Genomic DNA, 24,972 nt, shown 5'->3' on the forward strand with positions numbered 1-24,972 from the left:
AAACTCGGGTTAAGCTGAGTCTGCTGTCAGGCTGTTGAGGCTCCTGCACCCACCTCTGCTTAGCATGCCAGCCCAAATGGAAGAGCAGGTGCTGTGGCCAAAAAGTCCTTTCCTGTAGCAACTATTTTTGATACTGAAACTGAAAAGCGAGAGTAGCAAAGCTGTCCACAGAGCCCCGCGAGTTAGGCACGGCTCTGGCTGCTGAGGCAAGTGCTAAATGACGCTGTTTCTGTGGGAGCTGGGCACAGGCACTGACCACGGCATGATGTGCCCCAGGAGGCAGAGGAAATGCTGCGAATGGCACCTGAGGGGGCCAGCATCCCCCGGGCAAAGCCAGGCGCTGGAGTTCATCGGAGATTCCTTTTCCGTGTGCTTAGCTGCTGGCAACAGGATACGCCAGGTGAAGCCTTACAGAGCACAGCCAGTTGTGTTTTATAAAGCAAGGCTACCCTCCCCCAAAGACAATTAGATAAAATTACAGGTGTGGAAGGGACACCACACCCCACCCTAGTAATCTGGCAAAGGCATGGCCTATGTGGGTGAGGTCCATTGTGAACGTTTAAAACTTCCTGTTTCTCTGATGCCTCCACTTCTCCGCAGACTGGCTGAGCCCCCGCCCCTGTGACCTGGCACACCTGTGATGGGCCAGCCCTCCTGTGACCTCCTGACCTTCAAACACACCAATGAAGCCCCTCACAGCTTCTGCTCTTTTCCCACTTCCAATTTGCCTGAGGGTCCCCCCATCTGCCCTGCCTGTGCAGCCGCCGCCCCTGCACCCCCCGGTCCCCTTGAGGGGCTGTGCCTCCCATCTGAGACCTGCGCATCTAATGAACCCCGGTGGATCATCCGCTCTCCCAGCCACCCTCACAGACCCCACTTACAACGCGGCTAAGTAACACATTATTGGCCATGTACGCCTATTTGTCTTCCTGTGCCGGCTCATGCAGCGTCTTCCCATTTTCACTGATAAAACTAAAAGATGACCACTCAACTCAGTGCATTTCTTTCCGGTTGAGTGAAGCTTAAGACACCTTAATCATAAACGATGAGATTTATCCCATCCGAGGAGAAAGCAGAGTGTACAGAAATGTCACTGTCGCCTGTGGGTCCTGAGAGCATCTGGGTTTGGTCCTCAGCTGAACGAGCATCCTGCAATCGTGTGTCTCGTCCATTTAAGTGGGACACGGGTAACAGATATCCTGCAGGTTTGGGGCTCTGGGCAGGGTTCCTGAGGCCCCTCAGCCGCGAGGAAGCCAGGCCCACGAGAGGGGCGCCTGTTCCAGAAACACGAGGATGAAAGCTGTGTTAATGCCAAAGGAGGCTTAGAGCAGGGAAAGGGCCAGGAATATAAAAAGATTCTGTATTTAGAGGACAGGAGCGGTAGTTCACGCCTGTACGCCCAGCACTTTGAAAGGCCAAGGCAGGTAGATCACTTGAGGCCAGGAGTTCGAGTCCAGCCTGGCCAACATGGCGAAACAGCATCTCTACTAAAAATACTATTACAAAAACGCTGGATGTGGTGGGACACACCTGTAGTCCCAGCTACTTGGGAGGCTGAGGCAGGAGAATCATGTGAATGTGGGAGGTGGAGGCTGCAGTGAGCTGAGGAAAAAAGGAAAAAATCCCACAAAAACTGACTTGGGTGAACACGACTGAAGCTCGCTGCACACCGAGTCCTGTAGTTCTCCACTGTCTGAAACACACCTTTCCACCTCATTTCCTCCTCTGCCTCGACCTAGGGCAAGACAGGCTTCACCTGACAGGTCACGGCTCTGCACAACCATTCAGTCTTAAATAACTGAGACGCCAAGGATTTAAGAACACTCATGCCTCAAGGGCTCGGGAGAGGCTCTTTAAATTTCCTCTTTTAATGCATAAATCGTCCATATTATGTATTACTTTCTGGAAAAGAGTTAAACTCAAATATGTGAAATACTTTCCATTATTAATACCAGGTCAAGAAAAATGCCACAGCCAGAAAAATTTATTTTAAAATAGAAACATACATACATTAAGCTTTAAAACAATCAACTCTCAAACAAAAGAGGAAAAAGCCTTTGATCCCAGAGTCCACACGGAATGAATTCCATACGTGTCTGAAAGTCACATAAGGAGCACTTAAAAACCACCTGAAATGGAAATCCGACAGCCCCCCTGTGAGGGCTCCCGCGCCTGCCAGCGTGAGGACACGGCTGACCCCCACTGGATACTCATGTGCTGGGGGCCACCATAGCTCAGGGTGACTGGCAGCGCCCAGCTCGGTGACAGAGACAGATGTTCGTTCACACGTGGCCGGCGGAGGGGGGGCATCGTAAGCGCATCCAGCTCCAAATCTGATGACGTGAAGGGAACTTGGGAGGGGTCTGAGCAACGTCCAAAGGGATTTTGGCAACACAGAAGATGCAATGTCTAGGAATTCCGCCCGATGCTTCCAGAAACACGCACTGACAATTCAAGGCGCACTTGCCCCAAGGGTGGGTGGCCTTCAGTCCGTGTGGGGTGTCCGCGTGGCCTCCTCATAGGACTCCCCGAACTCGTTCACTCTGCGTTTATCCACAGGATAAAGCCTGCAATGATACCCGCGAGCAGATCAGCAGCACACCACTGCGGGAGCTCCCTACGACCCGAGACGAGGACTCGGCACCCTGGACTCATTTTCCAGCGAGCTGCCACAGCGAGCAAATCAACTAAAAAGTCGAATCTGCAGAATTTTTATTGCCGACAGGCTGAGGAGGGATTTCTGAGTTGTGTTTTGTTCAGCCTGGCCAGGCCAGCGCCCTGCTCTCACGGAGAGGGGAGCCCCGCCCTCACGGAGAGGGGAGCCTGGCTGAAGGGCGACCCAGAGGCCGCACTGGCTGCCTTCTGCGAACTGTGCAGCCACAAAGACCCCAGTGATCAGAACAGGAACAGCCACATTCAGGGACCGTCTCATCAGCTGTGAACGCTTGGCAGGGCACAGCGGCCTCTGATCCCGAGAGGCCCAGAGGCCTTGCCAATATGCCCCCTGCTTATGGACGAAGCAGCCGTGGTGTGAAGGGCACAGCCAGGCAGCTCTGCACAGCCACGGACAGCGCAACTGCAGGGTTTCTGCTTCAAAACAGACCTGCTGCCCACAAAGGGCCCTGTGGTCCTGGCCAAACACTGTTTGCAGGCCTGGAGCCTGAAACACATAGAGCCTGGGCGGGGCACAGTTTCAGGCACACCCTGGGCCACCTGTGAGGATCTGGGAGCCACCTGAAGGGCTCTGGTTGAGACGGGACCCCGAAGAGTGACAGCCACACCAGGTGCAGCAGCGTCCAGGGCTCCATGGCTCGGACAACCTAGGGGATCTGAGAAGGGTGAACGGGGGACCAGAGCCACGCCCCGTGTGAGTGTTGCTGATGGGGAAATAGCCCTTCCTGCTGAGACACAGGCCTGCGCCCCCACGAGATAGCAAGGGGGTGGGTGGGGGGGTGAGCGAGTTGGCAGCCGGCCGCCAGGCCTGGAGAGCTAGGCAAGGGGACCCACCATGCACCACCGTGTGGATGTGCCAACTGCACCTGGACAAGGGGTTAAAACAAACAGAACAATGCCAGCCTCACGCTGGCTGGGACAGGGGTTGCGAGCCACGTGGTGAGGCTGTGTGTGGAAACAGGGAGGGGATGGGAGCCCTGTGCTCCCCAAGGGATGGCACCCCAGACCTAGGCAGGACCGGCCAGGACAGCCTGGGGAAAAAGCATCCCCCTCCTGCACTAGTAGGACGGCCCCAGGCCGAGGGGGCCATGGCCTGGGAAGGGCGCAGGGAAGTGCCACGGCCACGGTGGGTAGTGCCACGGCCACGGTGGGTCAGTGGTGGCCTCCTGGTGTGGGGAGATGGAAGAGGGAACCTCGAGGGCCAGAGAAAGGACACAGCCAAGAGGCTCTGAAACACTTGGTAGCAGGCCTTGGGGGTGACACTCACTCCTTCCACCCCTGAACAATACCCTGGGCTGGGACTGGAGGTGAGGGCAGTGCCTGCAGGGGTTGGGATACACCCTTCCCAAGGTGAGCCCTGCCCAAGAGACACCCCAGATCCCTGGTGCCTACCACCGGCAAGGCACAGAGCTGGAGGCAGCTTTTGCTGACAGAGAGGTCAGATGTCAGCCCTGGAGGGGAAGTGGGAGGCCCAGGGTAGGGCCTGAGCCTCTGCATAGCTGTCAGCCTTCAACCTGAAGGCCAAGCTGGGAGGTTCACACAATTTAGTCTTCAGAGGCCCTGGTGGCTGGTTTAAGGGATGTGAGCAAGTTCTCCAGTGACGTTCTGCCCTGCAAGGACCCACAGCCCAAGAGTGGCCCGGAGCCTGTTGCCGATGCTGGAGACCTGGGCCCCAGGACAGCCGGCTGGACACTTCAAGGCTAGCACCAGGCATGCATTAGAGTTAAGCCACGCTACGGTTTCTGTTCTGCTCAATAGCGATGGCAGTGAACAGGTAAACAGCTTAAGGAGAGGAATCTGCTTCAGTGGCTAATCAATAATTCACACAGAAACTCGAATTTCTAAAGCACAGCGAGGAGACAGAGCTGGAAGTTTCTCGCCGCGTTGCATCATGGGCATTTGGAGCCCAAGTTCAGGCAATACAGGAAAAACCCCCACCTGCAAATCATCCTCCCCAAATGCAAAACCAGGCGCCGTCCACTCAGCAGCAGGGCCACGCCGCCGACACGGCCCGAGAGCCGAGCACACTCACCAGCGCTGGTACAGGTAGACCAGAAACACCACGTCGTCCCGGAAGCAGGCCAGCCGGTGAGACGTGGGCATGGTGATGATGAAGGCAAAGACGTCGTCGATGAAGGTGTTGAAAGCCTGCAGGGCCAGACGGGAGGAGGGAGAACCCCAGTTGTTGGGGATGGAACCCTACTGTTTTTGGTGACCTAACCAAGCAAATGGCTTTTGGCAGATGATTCTAACTGGAACTCCTCCCAAAAAGAGCAGAAAACGGGCAAGAAGAGGCCCTTTGCTCCCTCATGGGCTCCCCCCAGCCACGGGCGCCCGCATTGGAGAACCCAAAGAGAAGGGCCTGAAACCAGATCCAAAGGCAGAGCCGCCTGACCGCCTGGGCACTGCCCTTTCCTCTGGAGCTTGTAACTGACTTCAGCAAAGTCAGAATCCCGTCGCATTAACTCAGCTCTGCCCGCAACACTAAGCACTTCTGCTCCCACGGAGCCGAAGGGGCCTCCACGGCTCTGCGGCGGGGAATGGCCACGACCCATGGGACTTGATTCCTGCCTGGGAGGCCTTAATCCACGGTCCCCAGGCACCGGTTACTGGGCCACACGAGGTCTGTGTCTTGACACACTTGCTAAGAAGAAACGTAAGAACTAAAAAGAAAATCGAATCTGTGACTCCAAGTGAGAGAACCCAGCCTTTCAGGTCTGAAGTTATTCTACGGCTCCTCACTGTTTATAAAGGAGCCTCCTCAATATTTTTCAGTGACAGGGATGGCCGCAGAGGCACTCTGGGCAGAGGCGGCCCCCGGCAATGCCCCCTGCAAGGCTGGAAGATGCCCTTGCTCACGCTCTGCTCAATGAGGAGAAGGGACCCCTCAACAGCTGTTGCACTCACTTTGTAGGTGAAGGCCTTCCAGGGCAGGTGTGCCACCGACTTCAACTGAAACAGGAGAGACGGGCACAGGTCAGCTGCGGGGCAGCACTGGAGAAGGGGCGCGGGCAGCACGGGAGAAGGGGCACGGGCAGCACGGGAGAAGGGGCGCGGGCAGCACGGGAGAAGGGGCGCGGGCAGCACGCGCCGCCTTACCTTGTAGTTCACAAACAGCTGTGGCAGCATGAAGAGGAAGCCGAAGGCATAGACACCTGCAGAAAGACAGACAGCACTCACGGGCGTGGAGGGCCGGGCTGCCACGTCCACGCAGAGCGGGCAGAAAACAAGGCCTGCTAGCCAGACAACTTCAGAGTTCCTCATGTTGTGAAGCAGCTCTCTGGCTGGGAAGTTTGTCAAGAGTCTACGACTACTTTGGAGAGCAAAGCTCTTTTATTTACTAATCGGTGTAAGCTGCTGTCCGTGGGGTCGAGTGAGTGTGGGCACTGGAGCACCCTGGGGCTGTGAGGACACGGCCTCCTGACCGCAAGCTCTCACCCCAGGGGTCAAATGTGGACTCCCACCCAGGAGGATGGCAGTCCAGGACCCACCTGCTCTGCAGCAGACAGGACCTCACCCTTAATGCTCATGAGACCACTTCCCAAAGAGACCACAAAGCCGCAATCCGGGCTGGTCTGGTGGGGCAGGTGGGGGCGGGCGGGCCTCCCAGGGCCCCGTGGGGGTCTCCACAGTGCATCGGCAGGAGGGGCTCGCCGTGCACTGGGGCCTGGGGCTTCCGCTTGCTCTGAGGAACCAGATGGGAATGGTGGTGTTATAGTGCTTAAGTTTGTTTTCATGAAGAAAACAGACAGCAGTCCCGACCACATGACGATGTGTTGATCCGAGGCGGACCACACGTGCCAGGCTGGCTGCACCACACGGGCTGGCGTGGAGCGGCTGCAGCATCTGGGTGTAAGAGCACTCCCGCCGCTGTACAAGGACCTGTTGCTCAGAACCAGTCAGTGTTCTGAAGCCACGCAGGGCTTTATCTGCTCGCAGCCTTGGGGGAGCCCTGGGCACTGCAGGGGTGCCTGAACCCCCGGGGTGGGGAGGGATTAGCCTCGAATCACAGGGGCGTCTGCCACGCTGGGTTCAATGCAAGAACAATTAAGTTGGCGCCTGCTGTAAACACTGCGACCGAAGCAGGGAAGCACAAGGACTCACCGTTGACAAAGCTGTTGATTAACCAGGAGTACCAGCTGAAAAGGACAAAATCGAGTCGTAACTTTGAAAAGTCCTATTTCTCGCATAGCTTAGAATCTGTATTAAATCGACTAAAAATAACTCCTTCATTAAAAATCCTCTAAAAACACCCAGGTGCTCTCAAGGCAGCTGGGCAGCAGGGCCGAGCCTGGGTCTCAGGCTGGAGACAGCAGGGAGGACTCCCGCCCAGGCAGCAGAGGCCGGGGGCTCCAGGACCCTCTCAGCTCGTGGTCAGCCCCCAACCTGGGGAACCAGAGGCGGGGGGCTCTGGGACCCTCTCAGCTCAGGGCCAGCAGCCTGCCCAGGCAGCAGAGGCGGGAGGGCTCTGGGACCCTCTCAGTTCAGGGCCAGCAACCCCACCTGGGCAACAGAGGCTGGGGGCTCCGGGACCCTGCTCAACTCAAGAAGTCAGGGTCAGCACCCTGCTTGGGGAAGCAGAGGCCAAGGGCTCCAGGACCCTTCTCAGCTCAGGGCCAGCACCCCAATCGGGCAGCAGAGTCCAGGGGCTCCGGGACACCTCTCAACTCAGGGCCGAACCTCCCATGAAGCCTGGTGGCCAGAGTCAGCCTCTCGTCAACCACACCTTAGTGGGGAGGACACAGGCCCAGGGCCCACCATACGTGGTAGCAGGGGCCGGGCCACCCCCAGGCGCTAGCCCAAGTGCCCTGACCCCGAGCTGGCCCTCCGGGCGCGGTGCTGTGGCTCAGTCATCCGGTGGATTTCTCGGCTGGAAGGCGCAGCAGGTGGACCACGTGCAGCCTCCTACCTCTTATACTTGACGTTCAGGAGTGAATAGACAGCGCCCCCGATGCAGAGCGGGTACAGCACGTAACACAGGTACTTCATGGCCTGCGGGGAACAAAGGGGCTTCCGGTTAGAGTCCCAAATGCCAAGTTTCTGCAAACGCACTGCACGGAACTCACTCCCACGGGAACAGACAGAACAGGCTACGGCACTTGGGGTGGCAGGGCTGTGGGCAGGGGCGGCATGCAGGGCACTGCCCATGCGACACAGCCCAGGTGTACTACAGGCGCTTGCTCACAGTAACGGATCAATTCTGCCTGGTCAAAAACGACCAGCCCACAACAGACCAACACACAGAATAGATAGATACCTGAAAATCTGCCTTCTAAGTAACGTAGTTGAATCGCTAGCTCTGTCTACTCTGATTTCAGCTTTACAACTCAATAAATGTTTGACAGAAACTGGTGAACATTAAACCGAACTAAACTCATCCCTGTGCAGAAATGTTCTATTAAGTCAAACTGAGACTTCCAGCTCCCCCAACAGCAATGGGGAAAGGTGACGCCCTGTGCTGGACAGCAGAAGCCAGGAACTCTGGGACCCCTCTCAGCTCAGGGCCAGCATCCCTCTCTCTGGGCAGCAGAGGCTGGGGGCTCTGGGACCCCTCTCAGTACAGGGTCAACACCCCCCAACCTGGGCAGCAAAGGTTGGGTGTTCCAGGACCCCTCTCAGCTCAGGGCCAGCACCAGACCCGGGTAGCAGAGGCTGGGGGCTCCAGGACCCCTCTCAGCTCAGGGCCAGCACCCGACCCAGGCAGCAGAGGCTGGGGGCTCCAGGACCCCTCTCAGCTCAGGGCCAGCACCCGACCCGGGCAGCAGAGGCTGGGGGCTCCAGGACCCCTCTCAGCTCAGGGCCAGCACCCGACCCGGGCAGCAGAGGCTGGGGGCTCCAGGATCCCTCTCAGCTCAGGGCCAGCACCCGACCCAGGCAGCAGAGGCTGGGGGCTCCAGGACCCCTCTCAGCTCAGGGCCAGCACCCGACCCGGGCAGCAGAGGCTGGGGGCTCCAGGACCCCTCTCAGCTCAGGGCCAGCACCCCACCCAGGCAGCTGGAGCCCTCTCTCCAGGCCACTGTGCTGCCGCGGCTGTTGTGGCCTTGCTGACGGCAAGTGGCTCCCAGCAATCACAGCAGACACCATGGCCCGTGCCAGCTGCCTGGCGAACGTGACTCACAAAGGATGCAAATGTCCTACTGTAGGGTGACGCAGGCGGGCTGTGCCCACAAGGGCCCGGGAATGAGAGTCTCTGGGGGCCACGCCCTTCCCAGTAAGAAACGTGGGTTTTACGTGTTCGCTCTCGGGATCCCTGGACAGGGTGGGCTGCCCCGCACTCCACGCAGACTCGCCGTGAGCAGCAACAGCACGAGCCTGTCTCCGAGGGCGCTGGGTTTGCCTGGCGTTCACGTGCCACGAATCGCACGGACTTACCTGAGTATCATACTCCTCGGTCTTCCTCTCAGACTCACTGTAAGTGCCAAACTGTTGTGAAATTAAATACGGTGACGTCAACAGACTCAGGGAAGGCATCAGAGCACAGCCGAGCTGTGACTAAGGAGCCCCACACATGGCTGCAGCGCTGACCCAGGCTCTGGTCCTTTACAGCCACCCACAGACGGCGCTCCGGTCCTGGCCGGGCGAGGACAGACCCGAGGACAGGGATCCGCATGGACCCTTCCCGCCTCACCCTAGCCCTGGGTCCCGCAAGCCGTGACACAAGTGGGGGCAGTGTGGCCTCACTCACCTTCCTCGCGTGGCGGCTCGGTTTTCAGTGCCACCACTTCAGTGAGAACGCCACAGAGTGCACAGGCACACCCGACCCTGCTCTGAACCAGCCAGCCGGGAGGAGCCACAGGGCAAGGCCGGAACACAGTGGCTGTGTCCAATCTGCTGGGCTTTCTGCCCTCCCTCTGCCCACAGCACAGAAAAGTGGGACCGTGCCTGCTGGGGGCCCTGCTGCAATCAAGGTCCGTCTGTGGGTATGGAGTCTCAACTCCGGCTCTGCCCAGCCCTCACCTGCCTGGGGGCCTTATCGGTGCTGGGCACTGCGGCAGCCACCAGCTCAGGGCAGAGGCTCGCTCACGGGGGATCGCCAGGCCTGTATTGACCCCGGTCAGCACCAGCCTCGGGAGTGCCCTCTCGGCAAGGTACCGAAGCGGCGCATCCGCACCGGCCAGCCAGCATCCTCTCTCCCAGAGGCCGGCTCAGGCCCAGAAGTGCTGGCCGTCTGCACTGAAGAGGGTCAGAAGTAGGTACACGACGGGGGGATCTTCAGGTGAACAGAGTGGCTGTGACCGGAAAGCCAGTGCAGCGTCCACCTCGGGGGCTCCCCGGACAGAGGCCGCAGGGAGTCATCCGCTGACGGCACCCTACTCTGTGCCGGGGGGGAACCACAGAATCTTCAGAGAGGGCTCCTACCTGAAACTCGGGCCTCAGGCCTCTCCAAACCACAGTCATCTTCAATGCCTTTTTCACTTTCCACAGCTGAGGGGAAGTCGGGAAATTGCTCCTTTAATATTCCAAGGCCAGGAGACCCAGAACGAATGACCCAGACAGTGACGGACAGGACCCGCTGCCCATGCCCCGCCCCACCCCGCCCCCCCTCTTCCTGCGCCTCCCACAGCTCAGGCTGGACCTGGGCCTCTAATCCATGCCCAGCAGCTGTACCTGATCAGGTGGGCTCCACAACCACTGCCCAGCAGACAACAAAACCAGCACACAAGTGCGGTTCTCTAAGCCACCTGCCCACACCCAAGTCAGCCCCCACCTCCTCCTGCCTGGTACCCAGGCAGCCCTGGAGCCTGTGTCGGGACCTCTCTGACAGCTGCCCCTCCTGGCTGTGTCCTTGGCCGGCATCGCTCACGAAGCTCAGGACTAGTGCCTGAGACGGGCTCGGCACTGTGACTCGTGCCCATGGAGGGCCCTCTGCCTGCGGTGCCCCAGCGCCATTTAATCCAGCTCCTCCTCAACAGGCATATGGCCATGCAGGCCCCCACCCACGGATGGGCTGTGAGCTGTGGACCCTGAGACTCTGGCTCCCCCCGGGTGGCACAGAGCTGAGGGAGGAGCTAGGCGGTCCAGGGCTTCCCGCTTGGAAGGCCATCACCCCGCTCAAGGTTTTGCTCCCAAGCTGACCCTGCCCAACGAGGCTCCCTTTTGGCTAGCTTTTCTGAGCTCCCAAACAACCAGGCTGGAACCGGGGCACTGCCCACCTGGCCTCCACGCTCAGATATCAGCCAAAGCACTGGCCTCTCAAGGCCCCACAGTTTACATCTCTGCTTTGCACACGGTGGGATTTCTCAAGCATGTGAAAACACTTTGCTTGGTGGACGGGGCCTCATGAGCTGATACCATCAGAACGCCCACTTCCCTGCTCTCCACTTGTTCAAAGCCCTTAAGCTGCCGCCTGCCATCCCACAGCTTCCAGAACACAGACCATCGGGAACAAGCCTGCAGGCTTCCGCAGATCGAAGCCTTTCCTGAGTGTGCTGAGGCCCAGGGACCTCAGACGGTTCAGGTCATCGGCCGGGACTCACCTCGATGGCGGCTCCGATGCCGGCTGGGACCAGCACCAGCAGGCTCGTCTGCTCATCCAGCAGGAACAGGAAGATGACCACGGTGCTGAAGCAGCGCCAGAGCACTGGGGACAGGACAGTCGGGCTGGGGGGTGCAGAGCAGACCCCGCCTGTGCCCCCCAAGTCACACGCACACATATCCCTGCCCCCTCCCAACTCTCCACACCCAAGCAGCTTCAGGTACTCCCAGACCATGTCATCCCGTTTAAGGACAGTGAACCATCCAGCAGCTAGACAGTGTCTTGAAGGCTGCTGAACGAACAGCTGGCCCCACGCCAGCTCCGCAAACACGCATCTGAGCCACACTTGCGAATGAGCATGGAGCATGGGCTGAGGTCGGATGATGGCCCCATGGCTTTGCTTCCAGTCCGGTTTCATGCTGGTTCTGTGACACACATGCAGCTTTTCAAGCCTGTACTTGGCTCCTCCCCAGCTACACCTAAGAACCCCCCACCTCATTCAATACATCCCCTCCTCCCGAGCGCCCCCAGGGCAGGAGGGGAGGCAGATACCATGGAGCCACACGACAAATGGTGGTCATGGCCACAGCTGCTGTCTGCTGGACACCCCAGCTCGGGATGCCTGGAAAGGCATTAGGGTTAGGAGCCAACAGCAGGGCCCCCGAGCACCCAGGACCCCCTGCTTGGGCATCTTTTCTAGGTGAGAAAAACAACCTATCTGGGCCTGACAGTGGAGCCAAACACTTCTCACTCCTACCCAACAGGACACACGCACTGCTCGTTCTCACAGCCGTCAACCCCCACCCCATGGCGCCAACCTCCACCTCTGCAAGGTCAGGACCCCTCTCTCCACTCGTATCCAACAGGACACACCCACTGCTCGTTCTCACAGCCATCACCCCTCACCCATCCTGACGCCGTCCCCCACCCCATGGCGCCAAACTCCACCTCTGCAAGGTCAGGAGGACCCCTCTCTCCCCACTCGGGCCCCTCCACCATGGCAGGTACCCTTGGCCAGGAACACTAGTCCCAGATCTTGGCAGGCCTCCTGCCTGGCCTCAGGGGTCCCTGACCACCTGCCCTAACAGCTGCACACCGCCCATCACTGCCTGGCACACCATCACCTGGCAGGACCCCCACGCCCAGGCCTGTGCTGGATGGGGAAGGAAAGCCGGCAGGAGGGTGGGGCGAGGGAACCGAGGCAGGGAATGCGAGGCTGCAGCCCCACCTCAGCACCCACGAGCCGCCAGGAAGGCTTGACAGGTCCACGCATCTCTCTCCATAGCCCAGGCCCAGATCCAGACCCCATGCACGCCACAGAGTTTGCAGCCAGGCCCTGAGTGGGGCAGCTGGGTGCCCCTACCCTGCTCTCGGGCTGTGGCTACACAGCGCAGCCTCGCCTCTCAACTGTGCTAAGCAGGGGAGGCTGGGAATGGTGGCCCATGCCTGTGGTCCCAGCTATGGCAGGGCCAAGGTCACACCACAACTGCAGCAAGGCTCTCTGGGTTTTATGATGCCTGATCTCAGAGGCTTCTCAAGAGCCAAGCACATACTACTGGGGCTGTGTCTGAGCCAGCAGCGAGGCGGGCAGCCATCAACCGCAGGCTCGCTCCAGTGAGCTCCCCCAGGGCGGACTGCGCCTGAGCAGGGCCACGCTTGGGGTGCCTACCTGCCTTGGTGGACATGCCAATCATGCTCTTCTTCTTCTTCCAGAAACTGATGTCGTTTTTAAAGGCCAGGAAATCAAAGAGAAGCTAGAGAGAACAGACACAACGGCAACTTGCATCTCTAGCTGTTTCTATCTCCTGTGAGAGACGGAGGTCTCGTGTGTGACTGTGAGACTGCAGGTGTGCCCAGCTTCAGGACACATCAGGACAGATGCCCACACTTGGGACCCACACCTCTACGTGCCCGCCTGCCACGTCGGAACCTAGGATGCCAAGGTGGGCTTTGCAGGGGTACTCGTGAAATAAACACATCTTCGACTGAACTGCTGGGAAAGCCCACAGGAAGTGGAGGCTCTGGATTCCGGTGGAGCGCGGGGCCAGCTGGGTGCCTCGACCCTGCTCTCAGGCTGTGGCTACGCAGGGCAGCCTTGCCTCTCAACTGTGCTAAAAATGCAGGGCGGCTGCGGGTGGTGGCCCATGCCTGTGGTCCCAGCTACGGCAAGGCCAAGGCTGGAGGGGTTTGAGACCAGCCTGGGCAACATAGTGAGAACTGTCTCAGAAAAAAGAATCTTAAAAAACCCAACCATGCATGAGCTCCTTACAGACAGTGACCTTTTATAAAAATCATTTAATTCTCCAGCATGGCTTTGGAAAGTTTTAGCTTGACTGGCAGCCGAATTCCCAGGCATTCAGAACTGGTGCTGCCAGCACCCCCGGGTGGCTCCTCACCCTTCCAGCCTAACCACAGGCCAGCCTAACTGCCACAAGACGGCTCTTCTCCAGCAGCTCGACTCCACGACAAACACAAGAGCACAGCAGCCTGGCTTCCCCTGTGGTTTGCTGTCTGGGGCGTGTGCCCACGGAGCAGTGTGATGAGACGTTCGGAGGGTGAGACCACACCCATGTCACTTTACTACAGTACACTGTCATAACTGTCTGTTACCAGTTATTATTAACCTGTCACTGTGCTTAATTTACATGTTAAACTTTATCATAAGCATTATGTAATATACTATACTCATAAACATAGGATAAACCAGTCTTTCCAGGTTTTGGTTTCAGGCATCCACTGAGGGTCTCTGAATGTATCGCCTGAGGATAAGGGGCACTACCGTACACACGGGACTGACTTCGTAAGTTTAAAATCAGCGTGTTAGAATTTACACAGAAAACTGCTTTCTGTGGGAGGCTGCCCAGCTCAGCACCTGGCTCTGCGTGGGTGTGTGGGGCCGGGCCGGGGCCTGGGCAGAGAGTGACACCTGTGCCTATTCATCTCACTGGTGTGTACACTGCTCAGAGTGCTCCGGATCCGCTTTCCAAAACCGTCCCCAAAGCCAGCACAGACCACGTCCCCAAGGCTGTGGATGGGGCTCTATGGTAACCCCTTTCCAGAACTGGGAGAAACCGTCCACTGGGACCATGGCTGCCAAGTGTCAGGCGTGCTGGCTGCTGAGTGATGGGAGAGGATGCTTGAGGGCCACAAGGCTGGACACAGACCCCAGGTCCGGGGGCCCTACAGGAGGCCCGGGGCCCAGGAAGCCTCCCCAGAGCCCACGCCCACTGCTCCCGGCGGACGACTCACATGGAATGCTGCGACAAAGAAGGTCAGCGCCAGGAAGTACAAGTTGGTGTCTACAAAAATCCCTTTCACCTCATCAGCATCTTTCTCCGAAAACCCTGCCAAGGGAAAAGAAGATACAATGTAAAACAGGCCATGCCATCCTACCTAGCATTACAAATAGTTTTCAATATAAAAATGTAGGGTGGGCACAGTGGTTCATGCCTGATATCCCAGCACTTTGGGGGTCTGAGGCGGGTGCATCACTTGAAGTCAGGAGATTGAGACAGCCTGGCCAACATGGCGAAAACTCGTCTCTACCAGAAATACAACTCAGCCAGGTGTGGGCAAATGCCTGTAATACTAGCTACTGGGGAGACTGAGGCACGAGAATCACCTGAAACCCGGGAGGTGGAGGTTACAGTGAGGCAAGATCACGCCACTGCACTCCATCCAGCCTGGGCAACAGAGTGAGACTCCATCTCAAAAAAAAAAAAAATTAAATCTCGCCAACAGTTAAGGTTCATCTGACCAAAATCATGGCATTTCACACATTATGTTCTTGATAAAGCCAACTTCCAGACAATCAACCAGGCCATTTCCAAGGAAAGGAACGAGGTGGGAACCGAGGAACCTCCAGTTCAACGTCTGCAAGGATCTGCACCGGGAGGCATGGAGGTCCTGGCCTGTGTCAGGACTCAGATGTCTGAGGGGTCCCAGGGCAGCCTCATCCAGGCGCCGGCCGCGGGGCACGCACCGAACTGCTGCAGGGAGTACACGGCGTCCTGCATGTGGATCCAGAAGCGCAGCCGCCCCAGCGAGACCTTGTCGTAGGACACGGTGAGGGGCAGCTCGGTGGTGGAGCGGTTTATGACCTACGAGAAGAGAGCCGCACTGAGAACCAGCATGCGACTGAGCCAGTCTCGGGCCTCTCCCCTCACACCCCTGCACCCAGCCGCCTGGCAGCCCTGGCCGACCCTGCCATCCCCGTTCCCATCCCTGGGCGGCCCCAGGTCAGCCATGACCGGGCCCAGCAAGCATCCCTGGGTCCCTCCTTCTGTCACCATGCGACCCAGGCCCCAGTGTGCTGCAACCCAGCAGGGGCAGGTCCCCACCACCAGACCCCGTGAGCTCAGCAGTGCTAGCAGGGCCTGGTATGTTCTGCTGTGCGTGCCCCTTCAATTTCTAAGTGCCACAAGTCCTGGCGCCCCGGGGGTGGTGCTAGGAATCCGTGGTGCAGCTGAGCACGGCCTACAGAGCCCCGGCCTGTCCTAAGAACCGGAGACCACGGGACACGCACAGCCCCTGCAGCACATGGGCAAAGTGCCCTCAGGACCTAACGCACGGTGCGGGGGGTGGCCATGGGACAACAGAAAGCTTCTGGAACGCAGAACCAACACGGGCAGTGGAGTGGACGTGTGGGCCTCAAAACCACGAGCTTAGTCCTGCAGCCCGCCAGGGCCTTATGCACACAGGCTGTGGGCCAGGTCCCAGGGCGCTGAGGCAGGAGGGTAAGGAGCGGCTTCATGAGGGTGAGCCCACACCCTACAGCAAGAGGCAGTAACCACTCTCCCTCCATGTGCTGGGACATCCAGCGAGGGCTGTGCTCTGATCCACCTGCCCTGCCTCAGGTCCTGACCCATCCCAGGGGGCACTGCTGGGGTCAAGGGTGTGGTGGAGTCAGAGCCACAACCAGCAGGTACCAGGTTGTCCTGAGAGCAGCTGCCAGCTGTCAGGGTACCCTACACAGCCAAGCGGCATCAGTGCACGTGGACGGTGGCCTCCAAGTGCCCCTCAAGCTTCCAAGCGTGTCTGAGGGATGCCACTGCCTGAGGCTTTGTCTGGCCTTGCTGGGCCCAGCCACAGAAGGTGCCCACTTCCTGTGCCTGCTGCATCCCAGCTGCCTGCCTCCTGTCTCAAGACGGCACCCCCCAAAATCGGCCCCAAGTGAGAAAAAGCAACAGTGACACACGCGACTGCGACACGAGGGAAAAGCTGCTGCCGACACACGCCTCCATACTACTGGAACGCAGGCCACCATCGGCACAGGTGCGCTGCGGAGCTGCCTGGGCCCGGAACGCAGGTCACCACCGGCACGGGCGCGCCGCAGAGCTGCCCGGGCCTGTAAGGGACCAATCTGCAGACACACAGGGCAGCCTTCTGCAGCTGCCCGTCCCTGTCCACCGTTTCCTGAATGACTGCAGGGAGTCAGCGGCACGAGGCCTCACAGGCAGCCACCACGGGCAGGTGCTGCAGATTCCAAAGCTCCCCATGGTGCATTTTAGCAGAACCTGCTATGTCCTGAGGTTTGTAAGCAGCACCTCAGCAAACTCCAGCAAACAGAGCAAGGCGCTGGAACTGGAGGGGCTGAGAGAGAAACTGCTCAGGGAGAGGCTGGAGCCGCCAGACCTGCTCGCCGGCCACTGCCTGCCGGGCCCCCAGCCTGCAGGTTGTATAGCAGCGGTCAGGGCCTGCTGAAGCAAAGGAGGCAGTATGTTAGGAACTGAGAGGGGTCTGAGGGACAGCCAGACACAGGACTGTTCCGAGAGCCAGGGTCATCACAAGGCAGCAGGGCCTGGGCAGATCAAAGTGGCCAGGTACCCGCCCCCCTGTGTCCCAGCTGCACACCCCAGCAAGCTCCCTGCCCTCACCAGGCCTGTTTCCTCAACAAAAACAGAAAAAGGGCCCGCCTCAGAGCTACTGAAAGCCGTAAGTGGAAGAACACGTGGCCTGGCTCCTAGGGGGCGCCCCGGAGTGACAGTGATGGCCTGCAGGGAGGCGGGGCAGGGTGGCGAGTCCTGCAGGGTCCGAGCTGAGCATTCGCCTCTGAACACTATAATCTCATCCGTGAAACAATGCCACAGCTCCCAGCACCACGATTACAGGAACGTTCACAAAGTGCTTAGCACAGTGTCTCATGTGGAGTAAGGGACTTTAAATCTTAACTGCTTTTATTAAAGGTCAAATGTTGGCCACGCTTCCTCTACCCTCAAAGCAAACGTGGGAGAATTGGCGCTGTCACTCCCGTAACCACAGGGCGCCAGAGCCCAGAGGGCAGCCACTTCTCTTCCGCATAGGTCTCTCTGCCTTGCCGGGGGCCACCCCAGGAGCTGCAGCTCCCAGGCAGGGCTGTCACCCACTCCTCTGGCCCCCTGTGCAGGACCAGCCCTGGCAGGAAAGCAGGAGTTTGCTCAGGACACTTTCTGAGTTAAACTACAGGGAACACCAGGAGCTCACACTCAGACACCGTCTCACACGGCACTCAGGCGCCCGCCCTCTAAGTGCTGTATAAATAATCTTTCAGGACTTTTCACCAGTGAGGATCCAGAGGCTCAGGAGGACCCCGCAGCCAGCTGACAGCAAAGCCGGCACACCCCCAGACCCCCGTCACAGCTCTCGCACGCCCGAAGGCAGTGCTTCCCAGCACAGGTAAAAGCTCCGCGCCAAGTGTCAGCGATGGCCCCGTCCATAAGGATGCCGGGGCGATGCGGCCAGTCTTGGGGTCAGTGTCTTGCCAGCTGCACAACCCGCGGGCACAGGCGTCGCTCACCATCAGGTCCTTCACGCGGTTGCTGAGCTGGTCGATAAACAGGATGGGGAGGTAGTGCACGGTCTTCCCGAGCTGGATCCTGGGATTAAAGCACAACTTTCTAAAGTCAGAGCCAAGGCTCTCCCCTTCTGATGAATCAACGCATCCAGACACGGCATTTACCCCAGAGGAGTACCCCCAGGACTACCCTCAACAGCTTCTCAGTCACAATGACCCCTGGGCACAGCCTTCCCAAAAGGAGGCAGAGAGCCCAGAGAGCCTGACAAGGCACGCATGCTTGTGAGGCCCACTCCCCATTCAGTGCTGGGCATAGGTGGGAGGAGAGGGGGAACTCCAGGCCGCACAGCGGAGCCCAGGGCCCTCTGCGCACTGACATGGAGCAGTCCCAGGACATGGCCACTACAGCTACCCGGGAGGTGGAACTGCCGCGCAAGAATGGGGGGCTCCCCAACACATGGGAGACGGGGTGAGCTCAGCCAGCCAAACATGTGAATTCCAGCAATCAGATTCAACTGATGGTAAGTGATACTAATGATCTAAAGATTAACTTTCCAGTGAATCTAAACGAGCCAAGTCAAACAATCACAAAGGGAGCAAAGCAACACATTCCCGTCAGCGCCCTCCATTTTCCCTCCATGGAAGCCTTCGAAGTCAGCGGCAAGGGCAGGCTGTGGCAGCCTGAACTCCTTTCTTCTCCCTTCCAACCCTGTGCTAGCAGCACAACCTCAAACAGGAAGCCGGGGGAGCTGGGGGGCCCGGGGCAGTGAGTGCCTGGCCGCAGAGGGGCTCCAGGGCACAGTGGCCCACTGGCAGGTTCTGGCCGGCCAGGGTTCCAGCGGCCCCTCCCGGCGCTCCAGCTCTGGGGCCGCACTTACATCTTCATGTATCGATGCACGTCGGCAGGCAGGGAGGACCCGTCGAAGACGAAGTTGTCCGCCATCACGTTCAGCGCCAGCCGCGGTCTCCAGTGGGACACCGGCTCATCCAGGGCGCTCGCTGGCTTCTTCTCTGCCTCGATCTGCTGCTAAGTGAGGAAAACAGAGGCCAATGCTGGGACAGAAAACCAGACAGCGGGTGGTCAGCACCCTAACCTGTGAACAGGGCAGCCACGCAGACGGGCACAATAAACAGGTGCCTGGGGCAGGTGCACAACAATGGCCACATAGATGGGCAAACCGTGCCCAGGACAGCGGGTGGTCAGCACCATAACCTGTGAACAGAACCGCCATGCAGACGGGCACAACAGGTGCCTGGGGCAGGTGCACAACAATGGCCACACAGACGGGCAAACCGTGCCCAGGACAGCGGGTGGTCAGCACCCTAACCTGTGAACAGGGCAGCCACGCAGACGGGCATGATCGGGGAAGGAGTCCAGCGGAGAGGGAACCGCGGCCCCACAGCTGCCGACTCCCCCAGACTCTCACCAAACACCCCCACCATCCTTATCTCCATGGAAGCCAAGAGATGCTGCTTTGCAATATGCGGTCACGGGTCTCACCAATTCCTTTTTTGGAATTCTCAAACTAAGTGGGCCCACTTCTCAGAAGCTGAGAAGGGCAACAGCCCCGTGACCTTGGCAGAAGACTACAAATCCAGGGCTAACAGCCTTGCAGCTGTAAGGGGCCTGAAGGAGTCAGCACGCTGGGTCGCCCTAATGGAGACACACCGAGGACTGCGCATGGCTCTTCGACGAAGTCAAACTGAGAAGGGCACTCACTGACAGGGAATCTTGGCTCATTTCAGATCTGATACACCCCTGGACACACTATCATCCTACCCATTTCCTACCAAAAGATACAGTTTAGCAATAATTTACATTAAAAATGGGTTTTCAGGCTGAGCATGGTGGCTCATGCCTGTAATGTCAGTACTTTGGGAGGCCGAGGCAGGTGGATCATGAAGTCAGGAGTTTGAGACCAGCCTGACCAATATGGGGAAACCCTCTACTAAAAATAAAAAAATCAGCCGGGTGTGGTGGCACACGCCTGTAACCCCAGCTACTGAGGAGGCTGAGGCAGGAGCATCGCTTGAACCCAGGAGGTGGAGGTTGCAGTGAGCCGAGATCGGACCATTGCACTCCAGCCTGGGTGACAGGGCAAGACTCCATCTCAAAAAAAGAAAGGGTTTTCATACCTCCTTACATTTGCCACCTGTAAGGGAGGCTCCCTGTGCTACATGCCCCATACCCGCCACCCCACCCACTCTTCAGGACGCTGGTGAGGAGGGAGGCCAGCCCCAGGTGAGGGTGACATGGAGGGCGGCAGGTGAGGGACGTTCCCGAGAAGACAGACATGCACCGAGAGGCAGGAGCAGGTGCTGGCAGCTTCCAAAACCCCATCAACCCCGAGACACTGCGCTCTGTCTGGAACAATTTCATAGTCTCTTCCTGGAAAGCTGCCATCTTTGTTTTGTAAAAATTTTTTTTTTTCTGAGGTGGAGTCTTGCTCTGTCACCCAGGCTGGAACGCAGCTGCGCCATCTCAGCTCACCACAACCTCCGCCTCACGGGTTTAAGTGATTCTCCTGCCTTGGCCTCCTGAGTAGGTGGGATTACAGGCACCTGCCGCCACACCCAGCTAATTTCTGTATCTTTAGTACAGATAGGGTTCTGCCATGTTAGCCAGGCTGGTCTCGACTTCCTGACATTAGGTGATCCACCTGCCTCGGCCTCCCAAAGCTCTGGCCTTCCACTCAGCACAGAGGTGGATATCAGAATGCCCTTGCTTTATCCTTGGCCCGTGTTAATGATCACTTAAGCGACTTCCAGTTTTTCTTTGCACACACACCTTTCTACAGACGCATAAACTATACCTTGTACTGCTACTCTTTCCACAATCTTGAGTTATATTCTTAGAATAAAATCTAGGAAGAGCCCAGTCCTACACATAATGCAGAATGAGCTCAGCTCATTCCCAGAGCTCCCGGTGAGAAGCTGCAGGCCGGCTCTGTGGGACCAATGCCCCATCCCACCAGGAGGAGGCAGGTACCCCCAGAGACTGAAGAGGGCCCACCCTTCTGCATAAAGAATGCCAGCAATCACTTCAACTGTCCCTAATTTTAGATAAAACTTGTCTGCAAACTCATAGACATGATTCAACTGAAAGTCAAAAAAGCATGCCAGTAACATTCCAAAGGCTTTACTCCCCACAAAGTCGCTGGAGCCCTAGACATCGCCTGCCTGTGTGGAGAAAGACACTGTCAGTTCCGACACGGAGGCAAAGCCCGCTTGTTCTCTCAGTAATCCACCAAGAGCCTCACCTGTGCATCAGATTCCCCAGTGAGCAGGTTGATTTCTTCCGGCTTGGGGACCATGTAGGTGGTCAGAGGACTGACCAGATGCACCTGCTTCCCGTCGCGCCACGGCAGGACCCCCGCGTGATGGAGGAAGATGTAGGCATACAGCGTCCCGTTATTTCTTGTTTTCTTTGGTACAGAAACATTAACTGTCCTGAAACAGAACGAACAATCCTTTCCACTGCATACATATTACCTTCTGTGTCTAGAGACTATTCAAATATCTTTATAAAGCTGTTTCAATCAACAAATTTTAGCTCAGAAGTACTAAAAATGAAACCCACCTGCCTGGGGTTTTACGAGTCCTGGGTGTGTGTGTCCTGAGCGCTTGGCGCAAGTGTGGGCGTCTGCTGAAAGCAAGAGGGCCCACACTTCCTGCCTCCACCTCGGGAGGCTGAGAGGCCAATGACCCGCCTGAGGCCACAGGGCTGAAGCGGCCAGACGAAAGCAGCATCTGGGCCTGGCCAGGATACCAGCTGACCACGCACAGCAAGTAACACCACTCAGAAGTCACAGAAGTCCACTACTGAAGTCTCAGAAATTTCATGTGGGTAGTTTTTTTGGGTGTTGCATTTTTAAAGATGAAAGGCTTATCAACCACAAAGGACTGACTTTCAAGCCTGTCTGCCCTGACTGTGCTGGCATCCAGGGTGAGCTGAGGGAAGGCCCAGTGAGCTGCTGCAACTGTAGGCCTCAGCCCAGGCACCTGGCTCTTTACCTTCACGCGAGGGCCCAATGTCCATACTACAGTCCCATGGAAAAACCAGGCATTCCACCCATTTATGGTTACATTAGTTCCTCTCCCTCTTTAAAAATCTTTTTTTTGAGATGAGGTCTCGCTGTCACCCAGGCAGAAGTGCAGGGGTGCAATCATAGCTCACTGCATCCTCAACCTCCCAAGCTCAAGTGACCTCCCACCTCAGCCTCCTGAGTAGCTGGGACCACAGTGTGCATGCCACCACATCCGGCTAATTTTAAAATTGTTGTAGAGATGGGCTTTTGTCACATTGCCTAGGCTGGTCTCGAACTGCTGGGCTCGAGTGATCCTCCCGCCTTGGCCTCCCAAACTGCTGGCATGAGTCACTGTGCCCGGCCTCTCCTTAAAAGTCATATTGCCAAAGTTCTAACGAAAAACGCAAAGGGATCTAGGGCTTCTCACTACCCAGGAAAGACAGTACATCTCCACCAGGACATCCAAGTGTCTCTCTTCAGGTGGGGCGGGTGGCAGGGCTGTGTGCTCAAGTCCTGCAGTGATGTCTCTGGTGGAATGTGCACGTGGCGACGCTGAGGGGGGACTGTGTCACAGCATTCATTCTCCCCCTTCCTCCAGGCTGGTGCTGTGCCAGGGGAAATGGTAAACTCACTAGCTGTCCTTGGTAACTGGTACAGGGTCCAGCACGGAAGAGGCAGTATTCACGTCTGGGAAATTAAACCCAATGCGAGTGTAACCTGAGCATTTCTGAAAGGTGCGGGCAGTTACAACTGAGAGGTGACCAAGCCAGCACTTCCAGCCTCTATTTCACCGAGGCAGAGAGAGGGCAGTAACAGTAACTGGCTTGAGGTCACAGGGCCAAAGAGGCCAGCAGAACCCAGCTTGCCAGGGCTGCGCTGCTGACTCCCCAGGGCACCGCCTCCAGCTACCCACAGTGACTGGCCACCTAGAGGGCGCTGAGTCCAGCATGCGCCTCAGACTTTCATGATTCTCTCCTGACACCTCCCAGGCAATGAAGAAGGGAAATGGTAGAGTTGTGAGAAGCAAATCATACTTAAAATTATACTTATGCAATTAAGAAAAAAGACCATATGTTAGATGTACTTTCTAAGTTACTCGACATGTTTGGACATTGATCTGTTCTAATGTATGTCACATGTCACTTAATTATGATTTTCTACAAAACTGCTTCCTCCATCCTCATCCCTTTTCCTGCACAAGTAACTTAGGCGCACTACTCCCACCAGGAAAAGACAAGTTGTCCCCGGCCGTGAAACTGCACAAGCTGCCTGCTCTGCACCGGGTCGCCAGGCGGGGCCCCTGCTCCTCTGGAGTGTCTCCCTCGGACTCTGCCGAGAGCTGCTTCCCAAACCACACTTCATCACCCGCCCTTCCAGGCGAACAGTCCTCCGGTTAAAACATGCGGCCACTTCCCAGCTCTCCCAGATAACACGCTGTGTACAGAAAGCGGACTCCCCAACACTCTAAGCACGAGGAATCTTGTCCCGTTCTCGGGCACTTCGTCCTTCGCCCATACCTCTCAAACTTGGACTCCACATCGAAGTCTTCCACATTCAAGACCAGGTCGATGTTGTTCTCGGCACCCAGGTGGGACCGCGTCGTGGTGTACACGCTCAGCTGCAAAGGAGGGGGCGCCGAGTCAGCTGGGCCCGGCCCGGCAGGACGCACTGGTACCCCGCAGCCAGCCGGGGGCGGAAGACCTGGCCGCTGGGGACCGGGAGGGGTTCCATCTCGACTCGCGGGGACACAGCTCGAGCTGGGACGGGACGGCGGCGGCCGCGGCTTGGAGGAGAGGCCCCCGCCCCAGCCCCTCACCTGCAGCTTGGGCCGCCGCGCCAGGTAGGGCTGGATGCAGTTGGCGTCGCCGGAGCACGGGCGGGTGTAGACGATGCCGTACATGACCCAGCAGGTGTGCACCACGTAGACCACGAACACGCCCACCACCAGGCTGGTGAAGGAGCTGCGGCCGCTCCACATGGCCGCCCCGCGCCCCGCGCCCCCGGCCCACCCGCCTCTCAGCCGCGGGCCCCGCCCGCCCGGCGCCCAGCCTGCCGCTCCTGCCGCCGCCGCTCACAGGACGGCCGCCGAGCGCCGCCGCCACCTCCGCGGGGGAACGACTGCGCCGCGCGCCGCTGACCGCCGGCCGCCCCGCATACTCCGGCCCCGCTCCGACCTGGCGCCGCGGGATTCGCCGGCCCCGCGCGCCGCTTCCGGGCCCCGCCTCCCGCCGGAAGTGGGCGCGCCGCGCGGCTCCCTGGGAAGCAGAGTCTCCGCCGCCGCCGCGCACGCGCGTCTGGGATATGGCGCCTGAGTGTCGTTACCCGCCCGCGCCGCTCTCCCGGCGTGCCCCGCGGCGGCTCAGGCGTTCTGCTGTGGGGGACGCGGAGAGCGTTCGGGGGACGCCGCCCCCAACACGACGACGCCTGCCGGACCCCAAGTGGGGGCGTGTCGACGCGTGTGGAGCCTGGGGGAAGGCGAGGCGGGAGTTCCGGCCCTGGGGCTGCGACCCTTCAGCCCGTAGTTGTGAAAATGTAAAGGAAGGAAACGGGAAGTGCGCTAATCGCGTGCTTTTCCCCCAGAAAAAACCCGGGGTGGGCACAGGCGCTTTGGAAGAAAAAATTCAGACTCCCAGGCCGAAGCGGCTCCTCCCAGCCTTGAGCCTGCCCCCCGCTTCCCGCTAAACCGCGCGTGCCCGCATGAGGAGGCCCCCGGAGGGTCGGCGGGAGGGTCGGTCAGCGGGCGGCCCTCGGGCGGCTGTGCACGGCCCCGACCTCCCGACGCCACGTGCGGCGCCCGGCCGGGCCCTTCGATCCCTGGGGCGGCGCCTGCCCTTTGGGCGTTCCCTGGAAGGCCGTCCCTCTCCTGTGTCTGCCGCGTGCGCCACAATCGGAAACGCCGTTGGACATTTACAGACAGGAGATGCTGCTGAAGACCCGACCGGTAACAACGGCATCGGGGCGCTGGGCCCGGGAGGAACTCGGAGGCCTTGCCTGACTCGCACGTGGGGCAGCGATTGGCGCGG

The 24,972-nt window shown here is 58.6% G+C and overlaps 1 protein-coding gene across 2 annotated transcripts; it reads right to left on the reverse strand.

The window, feature by feature from the left end:
• Positions 1 to 1,966: 1,966 nt before the first annotated feature.
• CLPTM1L (CLPTM1 like) lies at positions 1,967 to 24,185 on the reverse strand. Of its 2 annotated transcripts, none has more exons than XM_064375847.1 (17): positions 23,766 to 24,185; positions 23,467 to 23,567; positions 21,182 to 21,371; positions 18,800 to 18,945; positions 17,925 to 18,003; positions 15,132 to 15,249; positions 14,399 to 14,493; positions 12,819 to 12,903; positions 11,151 to 11,254; positions 10,033 to 10,098; positions 9,046 to 9,096; positions 7,583 to 7,665; positions 6,778 to 6,812; positions 5,773 to 5,828; positions 5,581 to 5,625; positions 4,706 to 4,821; positions 1,967 to 2,567 (listed from the first exon to the last, which is right to left on the reverse strand). In XM_064375847.1, exons 1-17 carry the CDS (start codon positions 23,925 to 23,927, stop codon positions 2,486 to 2,488), a joined length of 1,614 nt encoding a protein of 537 aa, XP_064231917.1. In that variant the 5' UTR covers positions 23,928 to 24,185; the 3' UTR covers positions 1,967 to 2,485. The 2 variants fall into 2 exon arrangements, with proteins under 2 accessions (XP_064231917.1, XP_064231916.1); XM_064375846.1 differs by having other exon boundaries at positions 18,800 to 18,948; positions 23,766 to 23,932.
• Positions 24,186 to 24,972: the final 787 nt, after the last annotated feature.

The sequence above is a fragment of the Aotus nancymaae genome, unplaced genomic scaffold, assembly GCF_030222135.1.
Source record: "Aotus nancymaae isolate 86718 unplaced genomic scaffold, 86718_ANA_hifiasm-v0.15.2.pri h1tg000014l, whole genome shotgun sequence".
Classification (NCBI taxonomy): domain Eukaryota; kingdom Metazoa; phylum Chordata; class Mammalia; order Primates; family Aotidae; genus Aotus; species Aotus nancymaae.